A 25,421-nucleotide genomic window follows, 5' to 3' on the forward strand; every position below is an offset into this window, starting at 1 on the left:
CTGAAAAAAAAACTTTGTGTGCACATGTACCCCGTGTCTGCGGCCGAGCCGCTCGTATCCGGAACCGTGGCGGCTCGAGGGGTCTCCGGATCCAGGAGGGGGGTTGCGCGGACACCCGAAGTGAAAAGGGGGATATGTACAGGGGATTTGGAAGTTCGTGACGCCACCCACGGTGCGTGGTAAGGTGGAGTACCACCGCTGCCGTGGGGAGCCCGGTGGCGGTGATATGGCAGCAAGGTGTTTAACCCCTCCGTGGGTAGGGGGTTGTGCCCCGGGGCCCAGTTATTGTAGCGAAGGGGTGCCATGGGAAGGAAAGGGGTCTTTTGTACTCACTCAGTCCAAGAATACTGACACTGACAGCTTTTAAACCAGAACTCTGAGAACCGCTTCAACAAGGAGGGAGCACACTTGTGTGTCGCCCAGGGATAAGGGGTACTCAGATCCGGGCCAAGGGGTCACTTCTGTAGTTATCACGGTGGCGTGACCCGGTCTGTGATTCCAGGCTCCACAACAAAAGGGGGATTATGTACAGGGAAATTGGTAAGTCTATGATCCCTGACGCCACCCATGGTGTGCGGTGAGGTAATGGAGCACCGCCGATGACGGTCAAAGGATCCCGGGGATGGTGATGGGCAGCAAGGTGGTGATTTTCACTCCACGGGTAGGGTGTTCATGTACCGGTGTAATGGATTGGGGAGTGACGGGTGCAGTCCACAGCTGGGATCGGTTGGTGCAGGAGTACTCACAGTATAAGGCAATAACTGACACGACTCCAGGAATTAACCAAGTTGCTGGTAACTGGTGCTCACGGATGCTGTGAGGACGGGTCCCACACCCGTGTGTGTAATTCAGGGGCTTTTCTCCTGCCTGATGTCTGTGTCTGCTCCGTGCACAGGTCCGGAGTGGGTCCCCTCTCTCGGCACCGACGGGCCACAACCCTGCCCCGGTCGGCCTGAGGTTCCCCGAGAGCGACTGGCCTATTCCTGTGGCCCTCACTGCCCCTCTCTCAAGCTCCACAACAGAGCTTCTTCCAGACTTCTCTCCTCCTGCAGACTGACTACAGCTCAAACTCTGCTCTGCCCTTCCTAAGCTCCTCTCCCCCCCTCCCATTTTTCTGGGGAGGGGATGAATGGGGCCCGATTGGCTGGTGTATATCTGTCTGGGAAACTCCCCAAGGGAGAGTGAGATCTGCTCCAAAAAGATGTATGCAGACCTCTGTGACACCCTGGTTTTGCCAGGGCGGCACACTTGGATCCATGTCCATGGTGTTGCTTCTTAGCCTGTGACCTTTTCCGTGGCACTTCTACACTGTTTGGACCCTGTAGTGTGGAACTAGTGGGTCCCGCTCACCCGTATGGCTAACGGAGTGAGCTTGCTCTCAGGGTTCACGCGTGGGATTTGATGGACTGTATTTTGGGAAAAGTCCTATCTCATCATTGTGCTAGTACCCCGATTTTGGAGTGGGTGAGGGATGAATCTTGAAGACTTCACCCCCGTCGGGTAAATTACCAGGACGCGTGAAGCTACTTTCCGGCCTGGGGTCCACGTACCCCGTCGTGCCCTGGCCCCTGCCCGGAGATGGCTCAAGGCCGCCGGCTGCCCTCCTCGGCAGTCCGTGCCCCTTGACACGATCCCCTGCGACCGGGGTTCCAGCTCCTACCAGGCCCAGACCAACGTCTGCCACCTAGTAGACTCAAGGAGCCCTGCTACCAAACCTGCTCCTGACCTCATCACGCTTTCACCTTTAATGCAACACTCCTCTTTACTTTTTCACTTTCCCCTACCAACCTCCCCAAGTGGGCGTCCCTATTCCCTTCAGGCCCCTCAATGGTGTGTCTGGTGGGTATGGTGCAAAGTGTTCCTAGGATTTTGACTGGCTCTGATCTTAGCAACAACAAAGAACAGGGATCCGTAACCAAGGAGGATTGGATACTGTGCAGAAGGGCAGATTGCACAATACCCTGTGACGACCTGATAGGCCAGGGCGTCACACACATACCCCAAAACTCTTTGTCCTTTGTGTCTCTCATGTTCAGTATTGAGGAGAACATAAAGTTTTGTATGTTTGGACCAAAGATATTTCTAGAGTCTTTAAAAAAAAAAAAAAAAAAAAAGAACATTAAAGGGGCTGTCCCGATCAGTGATATGGATGTTAAATTAAGGGGGGGGGCGGATTCTGACACCCTTCCATCAATGGATTAGCAATATCATAATTCTGGACAATCCCTTTAATTTTTTGCAGCTCAGGAAGTGCTGTTACTTAAAGGTGAGCAGACCAGTTGCAGTTCGGGTTCACTCGGACTTTAAATAAAGTTCCGTTTTGGACCTGGACTTGACCTGAACTTCATTGGAAGTCACTGATTGGGCAGATCGACAGCCAACCATAAACAGGACACTTCAGGGGGAGGGTGGGTTTTTTTATTTATTTTTTTTTGTACACACTACACCCGATAATGCTGATTTTACCCCCAATGAGAGCCATTCAAACACTGCACTGGGCTGAGCACCAAGCGTACTCGAGCACAGCAATGTTCGATCGAGTAGTTAGCATATGTAAAGCACTTGATCTCCAAACTCGAACTTTGTAAAGTCTGTGTTCGGTACGAGCCTTGAACTTTACTGTTTGGGTTCACTCATCTCTACTGTTAATCCTTGTAGAGACCTTCATAAGACGACTTACAGGCCAGGCAATGCCTCCTAGAAAAAAAGATATGCAAATTAGCTCTTCTCAAGGAGGAAGGAAGCCGTCTTTCTATTGCCACCTATTGGCGGTAGCTATCGTATAAAGTCAGTGTTGGAAGCCAACATGAGCCTTGCAACACCAATTCCTTTCGAAGCAGAATCTGGGTTGACTTTTTATTGATAGTCCAACTCTTGTTAATGGGGAGGACAATTGAATTAAAGCCACCATATACATTAGGGTAAAATACGGCCAATATTAATGGGATCACATGATAGTCTGATGTGTATGGTGGGCCCCCGACTCTCCCCAATTTCAGCGGCAGGTCCTTTTGTTGTCTCTGGAGATAATTCTGCTTTCAGAGGAGTCTCGTAGAGAGCACAAGATCTTTTGTCCAAGACAAGTAATCCTGTGTCGGGGGAGATAGTGTCACGCTAGGTGCGGGAAAGTACCAAGCACACGGCAAAAGGGAAGGGAAGGGAGGGAAACCCTGTGTCTAGGGAAAGGGAAGATTGTGATCCCTGGCCAAACCTACTGCTGGTCCTTAGGCTACCTCACACCCTAGATAGGTCCCACACCTATGCACCGAGCTGGATACCTGACCCTAGGTATTCCGAGTGCTGGGTCCTAAATAGGTAATGGGTGGGATGAGCTCTTCGTAACCCCCACTAAATGCTAAAGGAAGACACAAGGGAACAATACAGGGAAAACACAATTGCACTCACCAAAGCCCTGGTAGATAGCAAAAGACAAACATTTATCTCAGCAGCAATAGCCACAAAAGTCTCAAAAGCACTTGAAGACAATCTCTCTAGAGCTCTGCAAGGAACAAACTGTAAACCACACCCAAATCGCCCCAGGGTGAGGTTAACAAGGAAGTCAGAGGCTGGCAACTGAGAGGAAAAATTGACAGTCTCCCAGGGTCCTAGAGTCCACTGGCTTCGGAAACAGAGAACTTTTAGATAACACATGCTACAAATCTCTGTGATCTTCTAGTAATTGCTGCCAATGGATTGTCAGCCGGTCGTGATACCTCTGAGACAGGGCGTGACACATCCGTGACAGCACACGACCTTTCGTCCAAGCCAAGTAATCCTGTGTCAGGGGAGGTATCTATAGGCTGATTGTTCGGCCAACACCTATGTAATGTGATCTTGTGATCCATCACATCGAAAACTAGCGTCTTCATAAAATGTCACCTTGTTTATGTCTTTGCTTCTTGCTAAATTAACATCTACATTGAATTTCGAATCTCATGAAAAATAAACCTTTTTCCTCCGCAATATGTAGACAACACTCACCATTTAATACATTACATGCCTGAAAATAAAAAAACCTGCTGCCCTTCTGCCTGTAGATTAATTTCTCTCTAAACTCAGGAAAGTTGAAGTGTTTGAAGTGAATTCCAAAACTTCTTTAATTAAAATGATGATGGCGAATCTCTAACGTTACTGGGGAGGAAATAAATACATTTTTGCAGCTTGTAATTTTAAAGTAAATGACTGGTTTTGATGCAAACTCAGTGGAGCAGATACGCGCTGTCATTAGTGACTTGAACTCTTCTATTAAATAACAAGCGCTGACTCTGTTCAATTAGAGGAAGGAATACGAAATGCGGCAAATCTTACCTGATCAAGAGGCAGCCGCAACGACGTGGGGATTGGAAATCAGCGCAGTGGTAACATTATTATGCACATTATAGCAATGATTTACTGCTATTAGGAAGATCTAGTGCGGTCTACGCCCGAAGAGCCGGGATCCGAACATTTTACAGAGTTGTTTAAGGCTTTTTAGGTTCTATCCCATATGCAAAAAATATCACAAAAAAACACACCCGTAATGCGACACAAGGGCTGTTTGTAGGATACTGCCGCTGCCAGGTCTGTAAGACGGTTGGCAGACTGTATAGCGGTATTATTTATTGTGCACCTTGCAGTGTGCTGCTATTAAGTTACCTTAGTTGCTGTGATTACCTTATGGGCTGTGATTCGGACCCTGTATGGTACAATTTATATATACAGTTAGGTCCAGAAATATTTGGACAGTGACACAATGTTCGCGAGTTGGGCTCTGCATGCCACCACATTGGATTTGAAATGAACCTCTACAACAGAATTCAAGTGCAGATTGTAACGTTTAATTTGAAGGTTTGAACAAAAATATCTGATAGAAATTGTAGGAATTGTCACATTTCTTTACAAACACTCCACATTTTAGGAGGTCAAAAGTAATTGGACAAATAAACCAAACCCAAACAAAATATTTTTATTTTCAATATTTTGTTGCGAATCCTTTGGAGGCAATCACTGCCTTAAGTCTGGAACCCATGGACATCACCAAACGCTGGGTTTCCTCCTTCTTAATGCTTTGCCAGGCCTTTACAGCCGCAGCCTTCAGGTCTTGCTTGTTTGTGGGTCTTTCCGTCTTAAGTCTGGATTTGAGCAAGTGAAATACATGCTCAATTGGGTTAAGATCTGGTGATTGACTTGGCCATTGCAGAATGTTCCACTTTTTTGCACTCATGAACTCCTGGGTAGCTTTGGCTGTATGCTTGGGGTCATTGTCCATCTGTACTATGAAGCGCCGTCCGATCAACTTTGCGGCATTTGGCTGAATCTGGGCTGAAAGTATATCCCGGTACACTTCAGAATTCATCCGGCTACTCTTGTCTGCTGTTATGTCATCAATAAACACAAGTGACCCAGTGCCATTGAAAGCCATGCATGCCCATGCCATCACGTTGCCTCCACCATGTTTTACAGAGGATGCGGTGTGCCTTGGATCATGTGCCGTTCCCTTTCTTCTCCAAACTTTTTTCTTCCCATCATTCTGGTACAGGTTGATCTTTGTCTCATCTGTCCATAGAATACTTTTCCAGAACTGAGCTGGCTTCATGAGGTGTTTTTCAGCAAATGTAACTCTGGCCTGTCTATTTTTGGAATTGATGAATGGTTTGCATCTAGATGTGAACCCTTTGTATTTACTTTCATGGAGTCTTCTCTTTACTGTTGACTTAGAGACAGATACACCTACTTCACTGAGAGTGTTCTGGACTTCAGTTGATGTTGTGAATGGGTTCTTCTTCACCAAAGAAAGTATGCGGCGATCATCCACCACTGTTGTCATCCGTGGACACCCAGGCCTTTTTGAGTTCCCAAGCTCACCAATCAATTCCTTTTTTCTCAGAATGTACCCGACTGTTGATTTTGCTACTCCAAGCATGTCTGCTATCTCTCTGATGGATTTTTTCTTTTTTTTCAGCCTCAGGATGTTCTGCTTCACCTCAATTGAGAGTTCCTTAGACCGCATGTTGTCTGGTCACAGCAACAGCTTCCAAATGCAAAACCACACACCTGTAATCAACCCCAGACCTTTTAACTACTTCATGGATTACAGGTTAACGAGGGAGACGCCTTCAGAGTTAATTGCAGCCCTTAGAGTCCCTTGTCCAATTACTTTTGGTCCCTTGAAAAAGAGGAGGCTATGCATTACAGAGCTATGATTCCTAAACCCTTTCTCCGATTTGGATGTGAAAACTCTCATATTGCAGCTGGGAGTGTGCACTTTCAGCCCATATTATATATAGAATTGTATTTCTGAACATGTTTTTGTAAACAGCTAAAATAACAAAACTTGTGTCACTGTCCAAATATTTCTGGACCTAACTGTAAAATGGTTCATATGGCAACACCAGGGCTGTCTGTAGGATACCACCACTGCCCAAACTGTAAATAAGGTGGCAGACTGTATAGCGGTATTATTTAGTGTGCCTTGCACTGTGCTGCTATTAGGTAACTTATTGGCTGTGATTCGGACCCTGTATGGTATAATTTGTCCATGAATTTGTTCATATGGTGAGACCAGGCCTGACTGTAGGATACTACCACTGCCCGTTCTGTAAGAAAGGTGGCACACTGTATAGTGGTATTATTTAGTGTGCACCTTGCAGTGTGCTGCTATTTGATTACCTTATTGGCTGTGATTCGGACCCTGTATTGTACAATTTATATATAATATGGTTCATATAGCAACACCAGGGCTGTCTGTAGGATACCACCACTGCCGAGTCTGTAAGAAAGGTGGTAGACTGTATACCGCTATTATTTAGTGTGCACCTTGCACTGTGCTGGTATTAGATAACATTATTGGCTGTGATTCGGACCCTGTATGGTATAGTTTGTCCATGAATTTGTTAATATGGTGACACCAGGGCTGATCGTAGGATACCACCACTGTCCAATCTGTAAGAAGGAAGAAGGGTGGCAGACTGTATAGTAATATTACTTAGTGTTCACCTTGCACTGTGCTGCTATTAGATAACATTATTGGCTGTGATTCGGACCCTGTATGGTATAATTTGTATATAATATGGTTCATTGGCAACATCAGGGCTGTCCATAGGATACCGCCGCTGCCCAATCTGTAAGAAAGGTAGCTGACTGTATAGCGGTATTATTTAGTGTGCACCTTGCACTGTGCTGCTATTAGATAACATTATTAGCTGTGATTCGGTCCCTGTATCGTATAATTTGTCCATGACTTTGATCATATGGTGACACCAGGGCTGACCATAGGATACCACCACTGCCCGGTCTGTACAAAGGTTGGCAGACTGTATAGCAGTATTATTTAGTGTTCACCTTGTACTGTGCGGCTGTGATTCGGACCCTGTATGGTATAATTTGTATATAATATGGTTCATATGGCAACATCAGGGCTATCAATAGGATACCGCCGCTGCCCAAACTGTAAGGAAGGTGGCAGACTGTATAGCGGTATTATTTAGTGTGCACCTTACATTGTGCTGCTATTAGATAACATTATTGGCAGTGATTCGGACCCTGTATGGTATAATTTGCATATGATATGGTTCATATGGCAACACCAGGGCTGTCTGTAGGATATCACCACTGCCCGGTCTGTAAGAAGGGTGGCAAACTGTATAGCGGTATTATTTAGTGTGTACCTAGCACAGTGCTGCTATTAAATTACCTTATTTGCTGTGATTCAGACCCTGTATGGTATAATTTGTATAAGATATCGTTCACATGGTGACGTTTTTCATATATTGTGGCAATGGTACTTAGACACTCTACTATATATTACATTTTCAATATATAGTGATATTTACACTGTATCGTTCTGTTATCGAGATGACTTCAAAGAAATGACAAACAGTCGCATTGACTCGAAACGCGTCATAATAGCACATGTTTGTAAATTACTTTTGCAATGTATGGTTACACTGTATTGAAGTGACAGCTAGACGACTTCCAGGAAATACTGACTCAAAACGCGTCATCAATCAGCACATGCTTTTCCAATAAGTTTAATGGAACTTTAATAAAACCTTTTGTAATATTTTTTTTTAAAGAGACGGGTGCTGAATTTGAAACCTCACAATTATGACTCTATTAAAGGGGTTGTCTACTACTAGGACAACCGCTCAGCGCCTTCTGATTCCACTTGTTTCCCCAGTTAAAATAAAAGAGCCTGTACTCACCTCCCATTCTGGCGCCATTCCAGCGCTGTCATGGTTTAAGACTCATGTGACATTGTGATTTCATGGGAGCCCCACATCCAATTACTGTCAGCTTCTATCTCTACACCTTCGGACCAAATGAGCAATCAACAGGAAGTGAGTGGCAGCCGCAGCATCACTTCCTGTTGATTAACTCATTTGGTTCAAAGGCGTAAGGAGAGAAGCCCATGGTGATTGGACGCGAGGCATGAGTGACATCACATTGTCACGTGAGCCCTGAACCGCAGTTACCGACAGCGCTGGAAGGGCACCATAATGGAATGGGAGTAAAATGTCTTTTATTTTAACTGGGGGAAACAAGTGGAATCAGAAGCTGTTGTCCATGCAATGGACAACCACTTTAAGGAAATATTATTTGGCCAATATATGTGCTATTGACCCATACCGGTTTCAGCTCCAGAATCCCTGTCTTCCTCCAATAGCGGCTTCTTGTCTCTGTTACTGTGCGCACCTCTAATGTCATGCTCTTGAGTCTTACAGGCCAAGTCAGAAGGGGGTGTCTATGCAATGGACAACCCCTTTAAGGAAATATTATTTAGCCAATATATGTGCTATTCACCCAAACCGGTTTCAGCTCCAGAATCCTTCTCTTCTTCCGTTGGCGGCTTCTTGTCTCTGTTAATGTGCGCACGTCTAAGGTCATGCTCTTGAGTCTCACAGGCCAAGTCAGAAGGGGGTGTCTATGCAATGGACAACCCCTTTATGGAAACATTATTTGGCCAATATATGTGCTATTGACATATACCGGTTTCAGCTCCAGGATCCCTGTCTTCCACCGATGGCGGCTTCTTGTCTCTGTTCCTCTGCGCACCTCTGAGGTCATGCTCTTGAGTCTTACAGGCCGAATCAGAAGGGGTTGTCCATGCAATTGACAACCCCTTTAAGGAAACATTATTTGGCCAATATATGTGCTCTTGACCCAAACCGGTTTCAGCTCCAGAATCCCTGTCTTCCTCCGATGTCGGCTCCTTGTCTCTGTTCCTGTGTGCACCTCTGAGGTCATGCTCTTGAGTCTTATAGGCCGAATCAGAAGAGCTTATCCATGCAATTGACAATCCCTTTAAGGAAACATTATTTGGCCAATATATGTGCTCTTGACCCAAACTGGTTTCAGCTCCAGAATCTCTGTCTTCCTCCAATGTCTGCTCCTTGTCTCTGTTCCTGTGTACACCTCTGAGGTCATGCTCTTGAGTCTTACAGGCCGAATCAGAAGGGGTTGCCCATGCAATTGACAACCCCTTTAAGGAAACATTATTTGTCCAATATATGTGCTCTTGACCCAAACCGGTTTCAGCTCCAGAATCCCTGTCTTCCTCCGATGTCGGCTCCTTGTCTCTGTTCCTGTGTACACCTCTGAGGTCATGCTCTTGAGTCTTATAGGCCGAATCAGAAGAGCTTGTCCATGCAATTGACAACCCCTTTAAGGAAATATTATTTGGTCAATATATGTGCTCTTGACCCAAACCGGTTTCAGCTCCAGAATCCCTGTCTTCCTCCGGTGGCGGCTTCTTGTCTCTGTTCCTGTGCGCACCTCTGAGGTCATGCTCTTGAGTCTTATAGGCCGGATCTGTCAGAAGCACGCCGCCTGAGTATTCGGGTACTTGGCATGCTCACCACCACTAGCACACCACCTGAGCCGTCAGATCTACTTTACCCTGCAATACCATTGGCCACATTACATTACAACTCTCCTGGGTTCGTAAAACAGCGCTACTATTCATTAGGTGTCACCTGTGTTTTTCAGAAGGAGATAAAACTAATATAAATAAAGATATAAATAAAAAAGCTAAATTAAAAAAGATAGCGAAATAGATGAACAGAATTTCCATAGAAATGAACCTGAACATTGGATTTAATTAATTTGAATCATTAGGAGACCAGAGAGACTTTCATGAAATTAAAAATTCTTCAAATTCTAAGACAGTATTTAAGCACTGGGCTGACATATAAGCAGGTACGGCGTCAACCAGGGGGGTAATGAGCAAATATCAAGAGCCCCGGGGTCTACACTGATAATAGCATTAACACAATTTAAAAAAATTCACGTTAGTATTTCTGCATCCGTAAAAGTGTGATCTATCAAAATATAATGTAAGTTAATCCGATCTATAAATGGCGGAACGAGAAAAAATAACAAAACCCTAAAATTACGTTTTCTGGCGGAAGCAACATTGCAATATCAGGCGAACAAAACATCATACCTGCCCCAAAATGCTTTATGCAAAAACATCAGCTCGGGGCGCAAAAAACAAGTCCTCACACAGCCCCATATCCCGAAAAATGAAACCGTTACGGGTCTCGGAACATAACGACAAAAGCTCATTTTTTTAAAAAAATAAATTGCAGAATTCTTTTTACTACTTACGGTAGTTAAAATATTATTTTCCACCATAAATAAAAAAAAAAATAAAAAAAATCTTACAAAATCAGACGCGGTGATTTTTTGGATCTGTTTTCTCATTTTGTCTCTCGTAGTCGTGGTCACCTTTGATGTCAATTACAGACAAATCTCATCTTTATAAGTGGGAGAACTTGCACAATTGGGGGCTGACTAAATACCTTTTTTTCCACTGTACATGCGTGTGTGCTATAAGTATAATTAAATATATGTGTGATATGTGTGTATATACTGTACATACAGGTGTGCTATGTGTGTGTGTAACATGCAATGTTTGTGTCACATGCTGTGTGTATGTAGCATGGAATATGTATAAATCCCAGACGTACAGATGAGAGCTCATTGACGCAATCGCCAACGAACAGCCAAAATGCTGCTCATTCTGTCACCTGGTGTCTGGCTCAAAACTTGCCGAGTGTCAGGACGTCTTCTGTCACTGTTCACACAGCAGAATCAGACACTCCACACAATACTGCTTTTGAGTTGCACAGACAGAATTGGGCATGGACCAGCTGTACTCTTGTTAGTAGTCGGGCTTGCAGGAGTTAAATTCTGCTAGCCTGTGGATTGCTACTGGAGTCACATGTTGCAGGAGACCTATCACAGTCAACTTCACTCTTTTTAAGATGGTGGAGCCTGTTCTCCCATGCCGATTATAGCTTTATGCGATCCTGGTCCTTGTGCTTTGTTATCCAGTTGCTGGTGAACCTCTATGTGCTGTTTGGTGTGTTATGGGAATACTATTGTCTGATTATTTCCTCCCTTCCTTTATATCCTTATGATCATGTATTGTCTTTACCTCTGTGTGTAATTGCTGTGAGTTTGATTTTTTTCCCCGTCTGTTTATTTGTGTGGGATTAATCACTCCTGTCCCCTAGGTGGAGGGAGGAGGGCCACTAGGCCATGGACCATGGTTATTCAGGAGCTAGGGCAAAGAAGGTGGCCCAAACATCATCACCTTCAGAAGTATCTTTGGGATCAAGGTCAGCCTGGGATCCCCTAGCCTGAGGACCAGTTTAGGCTCCCGTGTCCCTAGTGATACCGTTACACCCCGTGACACATTCATCGGGTGATTGGATTGTTTATGGAGGAGCAAGAATCCTTCTTCTCAGCAGCACATTGCCCGGTGCAAACTGAAGAAGTGCTGCTAATAACATGACAGTGTAGGGGACAGATTGATCTGCTGGTGTTGGTCCTGTGCCCATCATTCTTCATCATCCTGTGTAAAGAAGCCGGGAAACAAGCGCCGAAGGACTTGAATGTTGCCGATCGCACTCATTTACCAGTCATGTAAATGCAACCTAAATGTCTGCGTGTGATGGTGCAATATGTCAGCATTTAGGGCCACACTTTATATAAAACCTGAATATAAGTCATGAGAAGGAGGGAGGGAGACCGGCAAGGTAATCATTGTGCCAACCATATATTCTACAAGTAATAAATAAGAGGAAGCGATTGCTTTGTGCTCCTTCGTGTGTGCTACAATGGAGAAGTGTAGGTGACAGGTGCGCTGGAAGCGGAGAGCGTTCTCTCCGAGTGACTCTTAGCAGCTTGTATTTATAACATGTCATGTGATAGTTCTGTAGTCCGAGCACATATATTCAATCACGGTGACACCAGCCGGCACAGCGAGTCTATCCTGACAGGCAATATACTTCATCTCTGGTACCCACACCCTGTCTGTAAAATCTCTCCTTTATCACCACGCAGACTGCCAGCAAAAGCCGTTATTCTGATATATGGCGGTTGCCAACTCAATGTCTTGCCGCTAGAAAACAAGTGACAAACCCTGAGAGTTAAAAGTATATTTCGGTTTATGCTGAGTTTTCTATCAAACTTACAGCGTGTGCAAACCATGGCCGAAAAGGATCAGTCAGATAATACTGCCGGTCCCTGGGAGGGAGGGCTACCGGATTACAGAACGGGCAAATAATCGAGGACGAATGACATCTATAGTGTTACTGTTTCTTCTAGTGCGTGGAACGATGATTGATGAATTTCCTTTTATTGAGACTTTCACATTTTTCCTAACTAAAGTGGCTCTGACTGCTACCTGTGTACCCTACATGACAACTTTTCCAACTGGTCACTCGGAAACTAACTTAGTGGCAACAACCACAGCTTTTTGCAGCTATTATCCTTCCAGGGTTCTTTCCAAGCCCCTTGAAAGTGCAGTTGGATGCCAGGGCTCCTTGTTATGATGGAACATCCAGGAGTGTGGCACTGGAAGCCGTGCGGAAATGCTTCTTTTACGAAGGTTTTCAAGGAGATTATATGATGCCTAGGAAATTTGCCATCTTCTCTTTCTAAGGACCTGAGAACTAGCAACGTATGAGAATTGTTGCCCAGGCACCTCCCATAAGGGAAAAATTCAATAAAATACCTGAAATCTGTGAGGCTACCACCAGGGAGAGTCGGCAATCAGGCTGGATGTAGTGCTTCTTAGGGGTACTTTACACACTGCGACATCGCATCCGGAATATCGTCGGGGTCACGTCGTTAGTGACGCACATCCGGCGCCGGTAACGACATTGCAATGTGTAAATCCTAGATGTGCCGATAAACGATCGCAAAAGCATCGAAAATCGGTGATCTGTGTAGCGTTGGACAATTTCATAATGTCGGGTCGTCCGCAGGTACGATGTTGTTTGTCGTTCCTGCAGCTCCACACATCGCTGTGTGTAAACCCGCAGGAGCGACAAACATCTCCTTACCTGCGTCCACCAGCAATGCGGAAGGGAGAATGTTGGCGGGATGTTATGTCCCGCTTATCTCCGCCCCTTCTCTTCTATTGGCCGGCCGATTAGTGACGTTGCGGTGACGTCGCTGTGATGCCGAACGCACCTCCCCCTTGAAGGAGGGATATTTCGGCAGTCAAAGCGATGTCGCCGAGCAGGTATGTGCGTGTGAAGCTGCAGCGATAATGTTCGCTACAGCAGCAATCACCACATATCGCATGTGCGACGGGGGCGGGTGCTATCGCGCTCGGCATCACTAGCCGATGCTAGCGATGTCGCAACGTGCAAAGTACCCCTAAGTGTAGTTAGGCGCAAGCCCACTAGAGGTCACTAGCATCTGCGGAAGGATGCAATAGAATGGTCGATCAAGCCGAAGGTCAGTGTCAGGAAGTCACATAGGTACAGTGAGAGCCGAGGGTTGGAAAGCCAGGAGGTATCGTCAGGAGCCAGAGGGGAGCAGAGCCATAGTCAGATAGTAAGCCAGGGTCAGAAACCGAGAGGACAAGTAAGTATAGAGAAGGGAACGGAGATTGGATAACAAAGCAGAGAGCGGGTTAGGGAGACAGGGAAGTAAGACAAGATGGGAAGGACGAAGGTCAAGGAAAGGAGTACTAGGTAGCGGGCAGGGTCAGAACAGACTCACAGGAACCAGAAGTGCACACTGCAGAGCAAGAACTGTCACTGGCGGCGTACAGAGGGAAACAGTTCCAAGGTAAGGCAGAGTGACCCCCATAACGAGGTACGACAGAATAGGCTCCTCCCATCATACCTAACCTGGAGAATGCAGACAGCAGGAAAACAATGGCTCTGCACAAGCAGTCATACGTGAATCATGACAAAACCTCTCAGCTGACTTGAGAGGCACTTCCAGGTTAGGGAGCGCTGTCCCTTTACAAAAGGGGGCAAGGCCGCGCGAGCACCCTTTGGGCAGAACCAGGAAACCTGTGAGGTGGACACCAGCACTGGGGAATAGCAGCATGGACTGGGGACAGGACAGCCACCGCAAGACAGTCAGACAGGTGAGAGAGCCGACATACCCGCTGGAGGAGGGGGGCCAGACAGTGCAGGGACTCTGGTTTGGGTGTTACAGGCTTATTCCCAGAATCATATGTCTATACATGTCACCCATTTAGTGCCGAAATAGCTGAGTGGAGTAGTCGTCTTTTTCCAGGAGTTCCATGTATGAATAAAGCAGAGATTGAGGTTCCGCACCTCTAGACAGAACCCTGCAGATTTCAATTCTCAAGATCCAAAGCTGCAGTCTCAGGATAACTGAGGATGCCAGCAGCCGGATCCCCAGGAATAGGTAAGTAGTTCCTAATCTTATGGATATCCCGGAAATATGGCGTAAGCCAAGGTATCAAAGCGAACAGCTCAGCTTCATCCACATTTCCCTTTCCCACTACTACTCTAAGACAATCCCATGAGACAAAAAGATAGTAGATGATGATGTACTGGAAAGATAAGTGGTGAAAATAGGGTCTCATCCTATTACATGGATTAAGAAATGTGGGTGGAATTGATTACCTGGACAGGTGAGCAGATACAACCTCTATAGTAGCATACAGAAGACGACTGTTGCTGCCCTTGTGGGGTATAGTTTGCAAGATGGAGAAGACCAACTAGTCGTGTCGACTTGAACAGTGATTAATTTCTACGCGTTTCAGAGAAGCAGTGTGACAACCGCGTGGAAATTCGAAGGAAATTTTTTTCTCCGAAACGTGTAGAAACAAATCACTGTTGAAGTCAACTCGACGCGTTTAACCCTTTCTTGTCCATTCTGCGAAATAAGACAAAAAGATGGCTAGGAGGTGCAGAACCCCCCATCCCTCCGGACTAGTGAGAAAGAAGGCTATAAAAGAAGTGCCAAGTAATCAGCCTCTATCAAATTTAATTCATTAATAATATGAAAACAAATTGTAAAAATGTATATACATTAAAAAAAAACAAAAAAAAAACGGAGAGATATTAGTAATAGAAATAAATACTGATATATATCATCCTGCAGTCAGGGTACATGCACCGTACCTGTCTCTGTTGATAACACGAGTCTCCCATCTTCGCGAACCTCAGAGTTACGTAATTTTGTAAGGTCCAGGACCTGCGTGACCTGCTCCACATCAGTGGTGATTTGGCAGCTTCTAGGCACTGTATCAGTCGGCTCACAGTCTGAAGATGATTCATAGATGTCTGGAAAACAAATCACCAAAGCTACATTTGTAGAGGTCAGTTCTCAAACATTCGGAGGAGACCAGATAGTGCATAGAAAGACCAGTAATACATAGCTTTGTTGGGGTCGAATTGTGTAATCTTTAAGCAAATTTGGTTGCAAGTGCCCAAAGGGTGGTCCAAGGACAGGCAGGTCTTCTGGCCGTCATCATGGAACCCTCCCAATGCTTCATGAGGTGGCGAGAATCAACCCCAAGGGCGATGAATTTGGTATCAGTAAGTAATAACAGCCAGTGCATTGGTCTGAATTGAGACCACTCACTGGGTATTTGAGAACTAACTTGTATATATAGAATTAAAAATGTATTTTCCCAAGAAATTACCAAAAAGGTTTATATACAGGGGGTGAAATAAGTATTGAACACGTCACCAATTTTCTAACTAAAAATATTTCTAAAGCTGCTATTGATATGAATTTCTCACCAGATGTCGGCAACAACCCATCCAATCCACACAGGCAAAGAAATCCAACCATAGATGTCCATAAATAAAGATATGTGCAATAATGGGAAATGACACGGGAAAAAGTATTGGACACGTTACTGAAATTTGTTTAATACTTCGTACCAAACCCTTTGTTGGTGATGAAGCTTCAGGATGCCTCCTGTATGGAGACACTAGTTGTCTGCATTGCTCAGATGGGATTTTGGCCCATTCTTCCACACACACTCCGCACATCCTGCAGGTCCCGGCTCCTTCTATGAACTCTGAGCTTTAGTTCCTTCCATACTCTTTTTATTGGATTCAGCTCTGGTGATCGGCTATTCTATTCTAGAAGATTTATTTTCTTTCCTTGGCTGTGTGTTTGGGATCATTGTTTTGCTGAAATGTCCTTCCTCAATTCATCTTCATCACCCTGGTAGATGTCAGATTTTAATCAGGAATGTCTCGGTATATTTGTCCATTCATCCTGCCTTCATTTATATGAAGTTTGCCAGTGTCGTCTGCTGAAAAACAGCCGCACCCCATGATGTTTCCACCTTCACACTGCACTATTGGTGTTTTGGGGGGTGATTTGCCTTTTGGCCTCCAAACATAGTGTGTATTATGGCCTCCAAAGAGTTCAATTTTGATCTCATCTGACCAGAATACATTTGAAACCAGAAGTTTATATATACTATGTGAAAAGACACATCTGCAAGTTTTTCTCACTATCTGGCATGAAATTAGAATAAACTTTCCCTGTTTTAGGTCAATTAGGAACCAAAATTATTTCTATTTTCCAAATGCCAGAATAATGAGAGAGAAAATGTTTTAAGGCATTTTTATTACTTTCTGCAAAGCAGTGATGTTGGGGAGAAGCCGGGCTCCCAATCTCTGCTCTAGTTCACCACACGCGTATTGAGGTCTGGGCTCTCTGCAGCTGCTCAAGTTCTTCCAAACCAAACTCCACCAATCCTATCTTTTTTGGATCTTGTGCACTGTACGGTAGGCACAGTTATTCATCAGAAACGGTTCCTACAAAGCTGGAAGCAAACAGTTGTCCAAAATGTCCCTCAATAGAACAAAGGGGGCTGAAGAATTCGCCAAACCCAAACTCGTCCATGACACTACCAGATAAGGGGGTTTTACACGTTGCGATATCGCTAACGATTTATCGTCGGGGTCACGGTGTTTGTGACGCACATCCGGCGTCGTTAGCGACATCGCAGTGTGTGACATACGAGCGACCTTAAACGATTGGAAAAGAGACAAAAATCGTTGGTTCTGGAGAGGTCGTCCAAAAACCAAATATTCTTGTCTGCTTAGTAGCGATGTTGTTCCTCGTTCCTGCAGCTCCACACATCGCTGTGTGTGACACCGCAGGAGCAACGAACATCTCCTTACCTGCGTCCACCAGCAATGCGGAAGGAAGGAGGTGGGCGGGATGTTACGTCCCGCTCATCTCCGCCCCTCCACTTCTATTGGGCGGCCGCTTAGTGACGTCGCGGTGACGTCGCTGTGACGCCGAACACACCTCCCCCTTGAAGGAGGGATTGTTCGGCGGCCAGAGCGACGTCGCTGACCAGGTATGTGCGTGTGACGCTGCCGTAGCGATGTTCGCTACGGCAGCGATCATACAATATCACACACACGACGAGGCTGGGTGCTATCGCGCGCAACATCGCTAGCAATTGCTAGCGATGTCGCAGCGTGTAAAGCACCCTATAGAGAAGCGTGGATTGCACAGAACACATTTCAACTCCCCCAGAGTCCAGGGGTGGTATTTTTTTACCACTCCATCCGATTCCAGTGATTGTGCGTAAGGCTGCAGGCAGCTCCCCGGCCATGAAGCACCCAGTGCACGGTTTTGATGCTGATTAGGGAAGAGTGAACCTGAGGTTCATTGTACCAAACACAGACTTTACCCAAAAAACAGACTTCAGATTCAGAGTTCGGGTGCTTTCAGTATGAACACCACTCACGTGAACATCTCTGTGCTCGGATACACTCAGTCCTCAGCTCAATGTGAGCCGCTTGCAGTGTTTGAATGGCTCACACTGTGGGTAACAACAGCATAATTGTATGTATTGTGCAACCCCCCAAAAAATTGGAAAAACTCCATCCCCGTAAGTGATCTGTTTATGGCAGACTGCATATGGGTGGAGACTAGAGTTGAGCGAACCTTTGGAAGTTCTGTTCACCAGGAGCATTCAAACCTTAAAAATGTTTGGTTTTTGACCCCGACTTGATTCAAACCTCAATAAAAGTCAGTAATTGAGCAGTTCGTGACTCCAACCAGATGCTGTCAGCCATAAGCAAAACTCAACCGGGTGCATAGTTTTTCAAAAAAGGTTTTTGTTTATGTGTCTACACGACATCTGATCACGCTGATTTTACCCCAAGTGTGCGCCATTTAAACACTGCCCGCAGCTCACACTGGGCTGACCATCACTCATACCCAAGCACAGCGCTGCTCACTTGAGTGGTTTGCACTCGTAACTCACTCGAACTTCAAACCCAAAGTTTGTTTTTTTGGAAGTCGGTTTCCGAACATCGAACCTCAGGTTCACTCATCTCTAGCGGAGACCAACACTGCCCAATTAGTGACTTCCATTGGGGTTCAGATCAAGTCCAGGTCCAGAAATGATCATTATCTAAAGTCCGGCTGAACCTGTCGAACCGAACTTTAACGGGTCCGCTCACTTCTAATGCTGATGTTAAAGGGAACCTGTCACCAGTTTTTTGCCCTATAAGCTGCGGCCACCACCACTGAGCTCTTATATACAGCATTCTAACATGCTATATGTAAGAGCCCAGGCCGCTGTGTAGAACATAAAAAACACGTTATAATACTCACCTAAACCGGTCGCTGCGGCGAATGTGGGTCAAATGGGCGTCTTCGTCCTCAGGTGCCGGCGCCTCCTCTTTCGGCCATCTCTGTCGCCGCCTCTGTCGTCCTTCTGAAGCTATGGTGCATGACGCGTCCGACGTCATACACACTCGACGGCATTCAGGTCCTGAGCAGGGCACATCAAAGTATTGTAGTGCGCATGTGCGGGACCGGCGAGTGTGTATGATGTAGACGCGTCATGCACACAAGCTTCAGAAGGAGGACGAAGATGGCCGAAAAAGGAGGCGCCGAAACCGGAGGATGAAGACGCCCATCTGAGCCACATCCACCGCAGCAACCAATTAGGTGAGTATAATAAAGTGATTTTTATGTTCTACACAGCGGCCTGAGCTCTTATATACAGTATGTTAGAATGCTGTATATAAGAGCCCGGTGGTGGTGGCCGCAGCTTATAGGGCAAAAAAATGGTGACAGGTTCCCTTTAAGCATAGTGTTGGTGTCCCTGCAGGAACGCCAACTTACTCACTACCGCCGCCGGGTTGCTTCCTCCTCTGCAGCCGCCCATATGCTCATCTGCCTCCGTCTCACCCGGGGACTGTGCATGTTGCTCCCCAGGCATGCACTTAGAGTATACACGCGCATAGCAGACCTCCTCTTTAAGGACCAGCGTGCCATTTCCAGGAAATGCCTGTCTATGGCTGAGAGTCACCATGTATTTAAGGCACCCTCCCATTAGGGGAGGTGCCTGCGCAACCACCTTAATTAGTTAGTATATAGTGGCCGCAGCTTATTGGGCAAAAGGCTAGGGACAAGTTCCCTTTAATTAGGTTTGACACTGAATGAAGAATCTGAATTAATTGATTAGGTGGTGAGTCCCAATACTTTTGTCATATACTGTGTAATGTAATTACGTATTAGTTATGAGAAAATAAATAAAACGCCAATATAACAACCTTCAAGCTCAATCACCTACATGGACATTGTGACAATATTAACTCTTTCAATAAATCTTGGAAAATGAGCCGCGATTGACTCTTACAACTCCGAATTCAGCAATGTATTCACTTTCTTTGCCCGAATTGTAGTAAAAAAAAAAAAATAAATTAAAAAAAATAAAAAAAATAAAAATACAGCAGATGTCCTAAGTCTTCAATTTCTATAAAATTACCAAGTGCAGTTTGTAATCATAAAAAGTACAGTTTGTCACAGATTTGTGCCGTAATTGACAGGCATGTGCAAGGAAAAGGTGATAAATAGGACGGCATTTTTCTATTATGTCTCCGGCACATACGTACTGAAATCTTTATATTTATAAATCTGTCACAAATCTTTCATCTTTCCCGTAATATTTTTTATTTTATTTTTTTGCCAGATACAAATGACGTTTTATTATTCTCAGCAAAACTTTTTTTTTCTTCGCTCTTATTTGTCTTTTGTCAACTTTTTTCTTTTTTTTTTAATTTTCAGTTTTAACTTTCCTCAAACCGTGTAATTTATTTAGTCTTCCGCTAAGCAGGATTGTGCTAAGCACTCGACACATTAACTCAAAATGAAATGTATAAAGTAATTAAGATATTTGCATAACCTCTTTATGGACGTTATAAATCAAACATTACCATTGTTCTGGAAACAAAAAAAAAAAGTACACAATAAAAACAAACCGAGCTTTGGTCTCATTTCCTTTACGCTCAAAGCGTTTATGGGAAATAAAGAGGTTTGATAAGAGTATAATTATAATAAGTAAGACAATATAGTTTTCCCTTACAAAAAAAAAACCAAACACCTTAGAAAAATATTCTAAGATGACAAATAACATGAAACCACGTTTCCGTTGACAAAATTTCAACCACACTAGATTGTTTATGTTCTATTGTCCTCTTTAGATTGTTTATGTTCTATTGTCCTCTTTAGATTGTTTATGTTCTATTGTCCTCTTTAAAGGGAACCTGCTATGCGCAGTACTATACCCGCACCACTGGTGCACCGTCCATGCCCCATGGAAAGAAGAGTTTGCTGCACTATTCAACACATGGGAGTATATAGCAATGCTACATCCACAAGATTTGGAAAGCCTTATCCTTAGCCACAATGTGACTGCAGGATAGTGAGGTATAGGGGGCTCCGATACAGTCCCTCATGTTATCCCTAACCTCGGGATCATCCCTAATGGTGGAGATGCCTCAGTCCTGTACCTGGCTATAATCTTGACCAGAACTAATCTGTTCCCTTCCCCAGGGAAGGAAGGGCCAGTGTCTGGCTGCCACTAGGGGGAGCTGGGGTCCTGCAGGGAAATACACTACAAGGAGCTGAATAAGCCAGGAGGGGAACTCCCAGTGTGCTGAGCATCAGCCGGAAAGAAGAAGCGGGGGATGGTCGGGCAGGCCGGGTCATACACAGTACGGGGAGAAAGAAGACAGGAGGAATGAGCAGAGACAGGGTTGAGGTCAGGCTGAGGTCAGTACCAGAGGAAGTAACCGAGTGGGGAGGTAGGAGAAGGAGGAACAACCAGGGCTATTGTGGTAAGGAAGGAGGTGGGACAGAGGAATAGCAGAACAACTAGGGGACGGAACACAGACAGAGATCGAGGGCACAGAGAGGGGACGGATCAGAATCACACTTACAGGGACCAGCACTCACAGGCAAAGCAGCGCTAAGCTTATTGCCGGCACTGGTTCACCAGAGTATTTAAAGCATCCAAGCTCCGGAAGTGAGGCCCGGGAGAAGACTCCGCCCCCTAGCCATATGGATGGGGAGGCGGAACCGTGACAGACAGGATTTTGATGGCAACACAGATTAAGACAGACAGGGCAAAAACAAACTTCAAGCACCCTGCAAACTCACAGGAACAAACAGTAAGAAACTAAGGAGAAAAGCAAGAGGAGGAAGGCAGCAACCAAAGGACAACAAGGGTTAATACCACAACTTCTCACAGCAATAAAGTACTACAACCACCAGAAAGTCTGGATCACAACACCTCACCAGACAAGAATAGAGAAGCTATAGCTGGCATTAATGGAAGTGTCCACCCAGTATATATAGACTAGGAAAAAGAAGCGCTGATAGGGTCTTACCAGATATAAAAAGGGCAATGTGTATTAATATACAATCACCTTATGTGGTTGTGAGGGTCACAACCAGCAGAGATAACACATAGATAATGGCGGTTGCCGAAGCCCCACATGGACGAGTCTTCAAAGCAGAAAGGGAGAAGGGGTTAACGCCATGCAGTCACCAAAGAATGTAAAATTGATGATTAACTAATAATTAATTTATTCCATAGGTCTACGCGCTTCGAGGTATAGAACCTCTTCTGCAGGACCAAAGAATCAACAAACTGAAGTGTCCACCCAGTATATATAGGAGGGGAGTATATGTGACTGGCTCCCCAAAAGCATGTGATCAAGGGAGATTAAAAGCAGCACAGAAATGATTAACTCTAGCGCCTGGTTATATACTACAAGTCTGTGGGTCGATGCCAGAGTCTCCCTACTCTGATCACAGACATCAGAGAAGTTAGCAGGCAGATTGCCAGAGTCTGTAGTCTCCACAGATTCTGACGCCGCCATGACAGTTGTCGTTATTTGCAAAAACCTCCTTGTGACAGTATCTCCATTTTTAATCACCAAGCCATTTAATAAATCTAAATTGTAAGCAGATTAAAGGGGTTGTTCACTATTTGGACCACCAGTTCTCAATCAGTATGTCTCCCCCTTGTAAAATAACAACACATACTCATCTCTGGTGCCGTTCCAGCTGTGTCGGCACTGGTTCTCCTGGGGCTCACATGACATTGCTCACAGGAATTGTGTAACATAACAATCACAGGCTGCTTCGCTGTTGCATCCTTTGGACAAATCAAACATCCGTAGCCCAGATGTCAATTACGTTTGAAGGAGGGGAGATTAATTGTTCTCAGGGATCAAATGACAATGTCACGCTAGCCTCGGGGGAGCAAGTTCTACCATCACTGGAACAGTGCTTGCATAGGAGTTGAGTATAGGTGTTATTATTTTACAAGGGGGAAACATACTAATTGAGAGGGGGTTGCCCGAGTAGTGGACAGCCCCTTTAATTACTTTAATGGGTTGTCTGAACTAAATAAAAGCAGCAATAACAGAGAATGGCACTGCATGTAGCTCTCACTAGAAGACGCTTAGGAGCTTACACATAAGGGCACTTTACACGCAGCGATATCGCTATCGATATCGCTAGCGAGCGTACCTGCCCCCGGTCGGTTGTGCGTCACAGGCAAATCGCTACCCGTGGTGCACTACATCGCTTACATCCGTCACACATACTTACCTGCCTAGCAAAGTTGCTGTGGCCGGCGGTTCATGCGGCGTCACAACGGCGTCACTAAGCGGCCGCCCAATAGAAGCAGAGGGGCGGAGATGAGCGGGACGAACATCCCGCCCACCTCCTTCCTTCCTCATTGCCGGCGGGATGCAGGTAAGGAGATGTTCCTCGTTCCTGCGGTGTCACACACAGCGATGTGTGCTGCCGCAGGAGCGACGAACAACCTGCGTCCTGCAACAGCAACGATAATGGGGAAAGGAACGACGCGTCAATGATCAACGATTAAGTAAGTAATTTTGATTGTTAACGGTCGTTCTTGCGTTTAACACGCAACGACGTCGCTAACGAGGCCAGATGTGCGTCACGAATTCCGTGACCGCAACGACATCTCGTTAGCGATGTCATTGCGTGTAAAGCGGCCTATACTCTCAGCTCTTAAGCTCCCTCTAGTGGTTGCAACAGGTAGCAAGAATTTTATCTTTCAAATCTGCATCTATGCGGTATATTTAAAGATTTGCATCAGAGAAAAAGAGCTTTAATGCAAATATATATCAAGTATTTGATTAGCACCAAATGTTGAAGGGTGGGCATTCATTTTAACGCTGCAGATTTGCATGGCTTAAAGCAATCTGGTTCGCTTAAATGGTTGTTTTATCCGATTCATTGGCTTCACAGCTTATAATTAAAGGGAAATTTATTTAACTATGCCCTTGAAGTCCAAAGATTATAAGGGACCAACCTCATTACAGTAATATGTGATCTCAGGCGGCAAACTGGACCATAAGAAGGAAACTGTGTTATGTATCAGAGGAAAAGTTAAAACATGTTTTGCTAATTCCGGTGCCGCTATTCTATTTAATTATTTTGAGGGTTTTTCAGATAACCAAGTATAGCCCTTATATATTTAAACCTCCCGTCTTCAGACACAGCGATAGCGATCTGGTATTCCTTAGAAGATCGGATTTACGGATTTAATGACGCGTGGCAGGAGTTGTAATTTCATTGGGAAGGTTGGCGTGTTTCTTATAATTAAAGCAAAAATGATATATAAAAACTACTTGTATATGGCGTAATACAAGAATATATTCTCAAAATGTTCTTACGGGTCCATTAAGCATAAAGTACAAATTGTTTCCCATAAAATGGCTGATACTATTATACCCTGCGCAATGTCAGAGGGTCTCTTTCTGTAGCTTTTGGAAGTGTAAATGATGCCGAATAAATGCTGATTTTATAGGAAAAGTAAATATTGGAGAACATCTCACAGCTTCTTTAATGTCTAGAGCTACATTTATAATTTTGCAGGCTTTGGAAGTAAAATTTTCAAGCATCTTTTGCTGGGTTCAAGTGAGCAGCTGTTATGCAGAATGGAAGGATGATATTGTTGCAGCAGATAAATCCAGATGGAACAATGGGAGCTGTTGCAGCAGAACAGAAGCAGGTGCAGCAAATAGGAAGCAATGAGGCAAAACTGAGGCATGGCTGGCTGTCGGTAAAGCAGAGGAAGTGGTACTTATGCCACTTAGTGAAAAATAATATCAGCTGATTCAACTGATGGCCTATAAAAGATGTCTCATTACTGAGATGCCACACAAGAAACATCTCACGATGGGTAAAACCAGTGAGCTGTCTCAAGATGCTCACAACCTTATTTTGCAAAACATACTGATGGCATTGGTTACAGAAGAACTTCTCAACTACTGAAGGTCCCAGTGAGCACTGTTGGGGCCATAATCTGGAAATGGAAAGAACATCATTTTACCATAAACTGGCCATGACCAGGTGTTCCCTATTATAATTTTGCAGGCTTCGGAGCTAAAATTTTCAAGCATCTTTTGCTGGGTTCAAGTGAGCAGCTGTTATGCAGAATGGAAGGATGATATTGGTGCAGCAGATAAATCTAGATGGAACAATGGAAGCCGTTGCAGCGGAACACAAGCAGGTGCAGCAAACAGGAAGCAATGAAGCAAAGCCGAGGCTGGCTGTTGGTAAAGCAGAGGAAGTGGTACTTCTGCCACTTAGTCAAAAACAATATCAGCTGAATTAACTGATGGTCTATAAAAAGATGTCTCATTACTGAGACAAGAAACATCTTGCGATGGGTAAAACCAGTGAGCTGTCTCAAGACGATCACAGCCTTATTTTGCAAAATATGCTGATGGCATTGGTTATAGAAGAACTTCTCAACTACTTAAAGTTCCAGTGAGCTACATCCTTCTTTCTGATATAATACACACTAGAACGATGGAATCTTATAGAATGTA

The 25,421-nt window shown here is 44.9% G+C and overlaps 1 protein-coding gene across 5 annotated transcripts in view; it reads right to left on the bottom strand.

Moving 5' to 3' along the window:
• CFAP20DC (CFAP20 domain containing) overlaps positions 1–25,421 on the bottom strand; it is a 438,163-nt gene that overhangs the window by 253,363 nt on the left and 159,379 nt on the right. For 4 of the 5 annotated variants that reach the window (XM_075321351.1, XM_075321349.1, XM_075321348.1 and 1 more), the window contains exon 8: positions 15,387–15,548. In XM_075321351.1, coding sequence (XP_075177466.1) covers positions 15,387–15,548 — 162 coding nt within the window. Of the gene's footprint in view, positions 1–2,618; positions 2,698–15,386; positions 15,549–25,421 lie in introns of those variants that run through there. The other variant, XM_075321353.1, reaches the window with a different exon arrangement.

The sequence above is a fragment of the Anomaloglossus baeobatrachus genome, chromosome 8 (genome assembly GCF_048569485.1).
Source record: "Anomaloglossus baeobatrachus isolate aAnoBae1 chromosome 8, aAnoBae1.hap1, whole genome shotgun sequence".
Classification (NCBI taxonomy): domain Eukaryota; kingdom Metazoa; phylum Chordata; class Amphibia; order Anura; family Aromobatidae; genus Anomaloglossus; species Anomaloglossus baeobatrachus.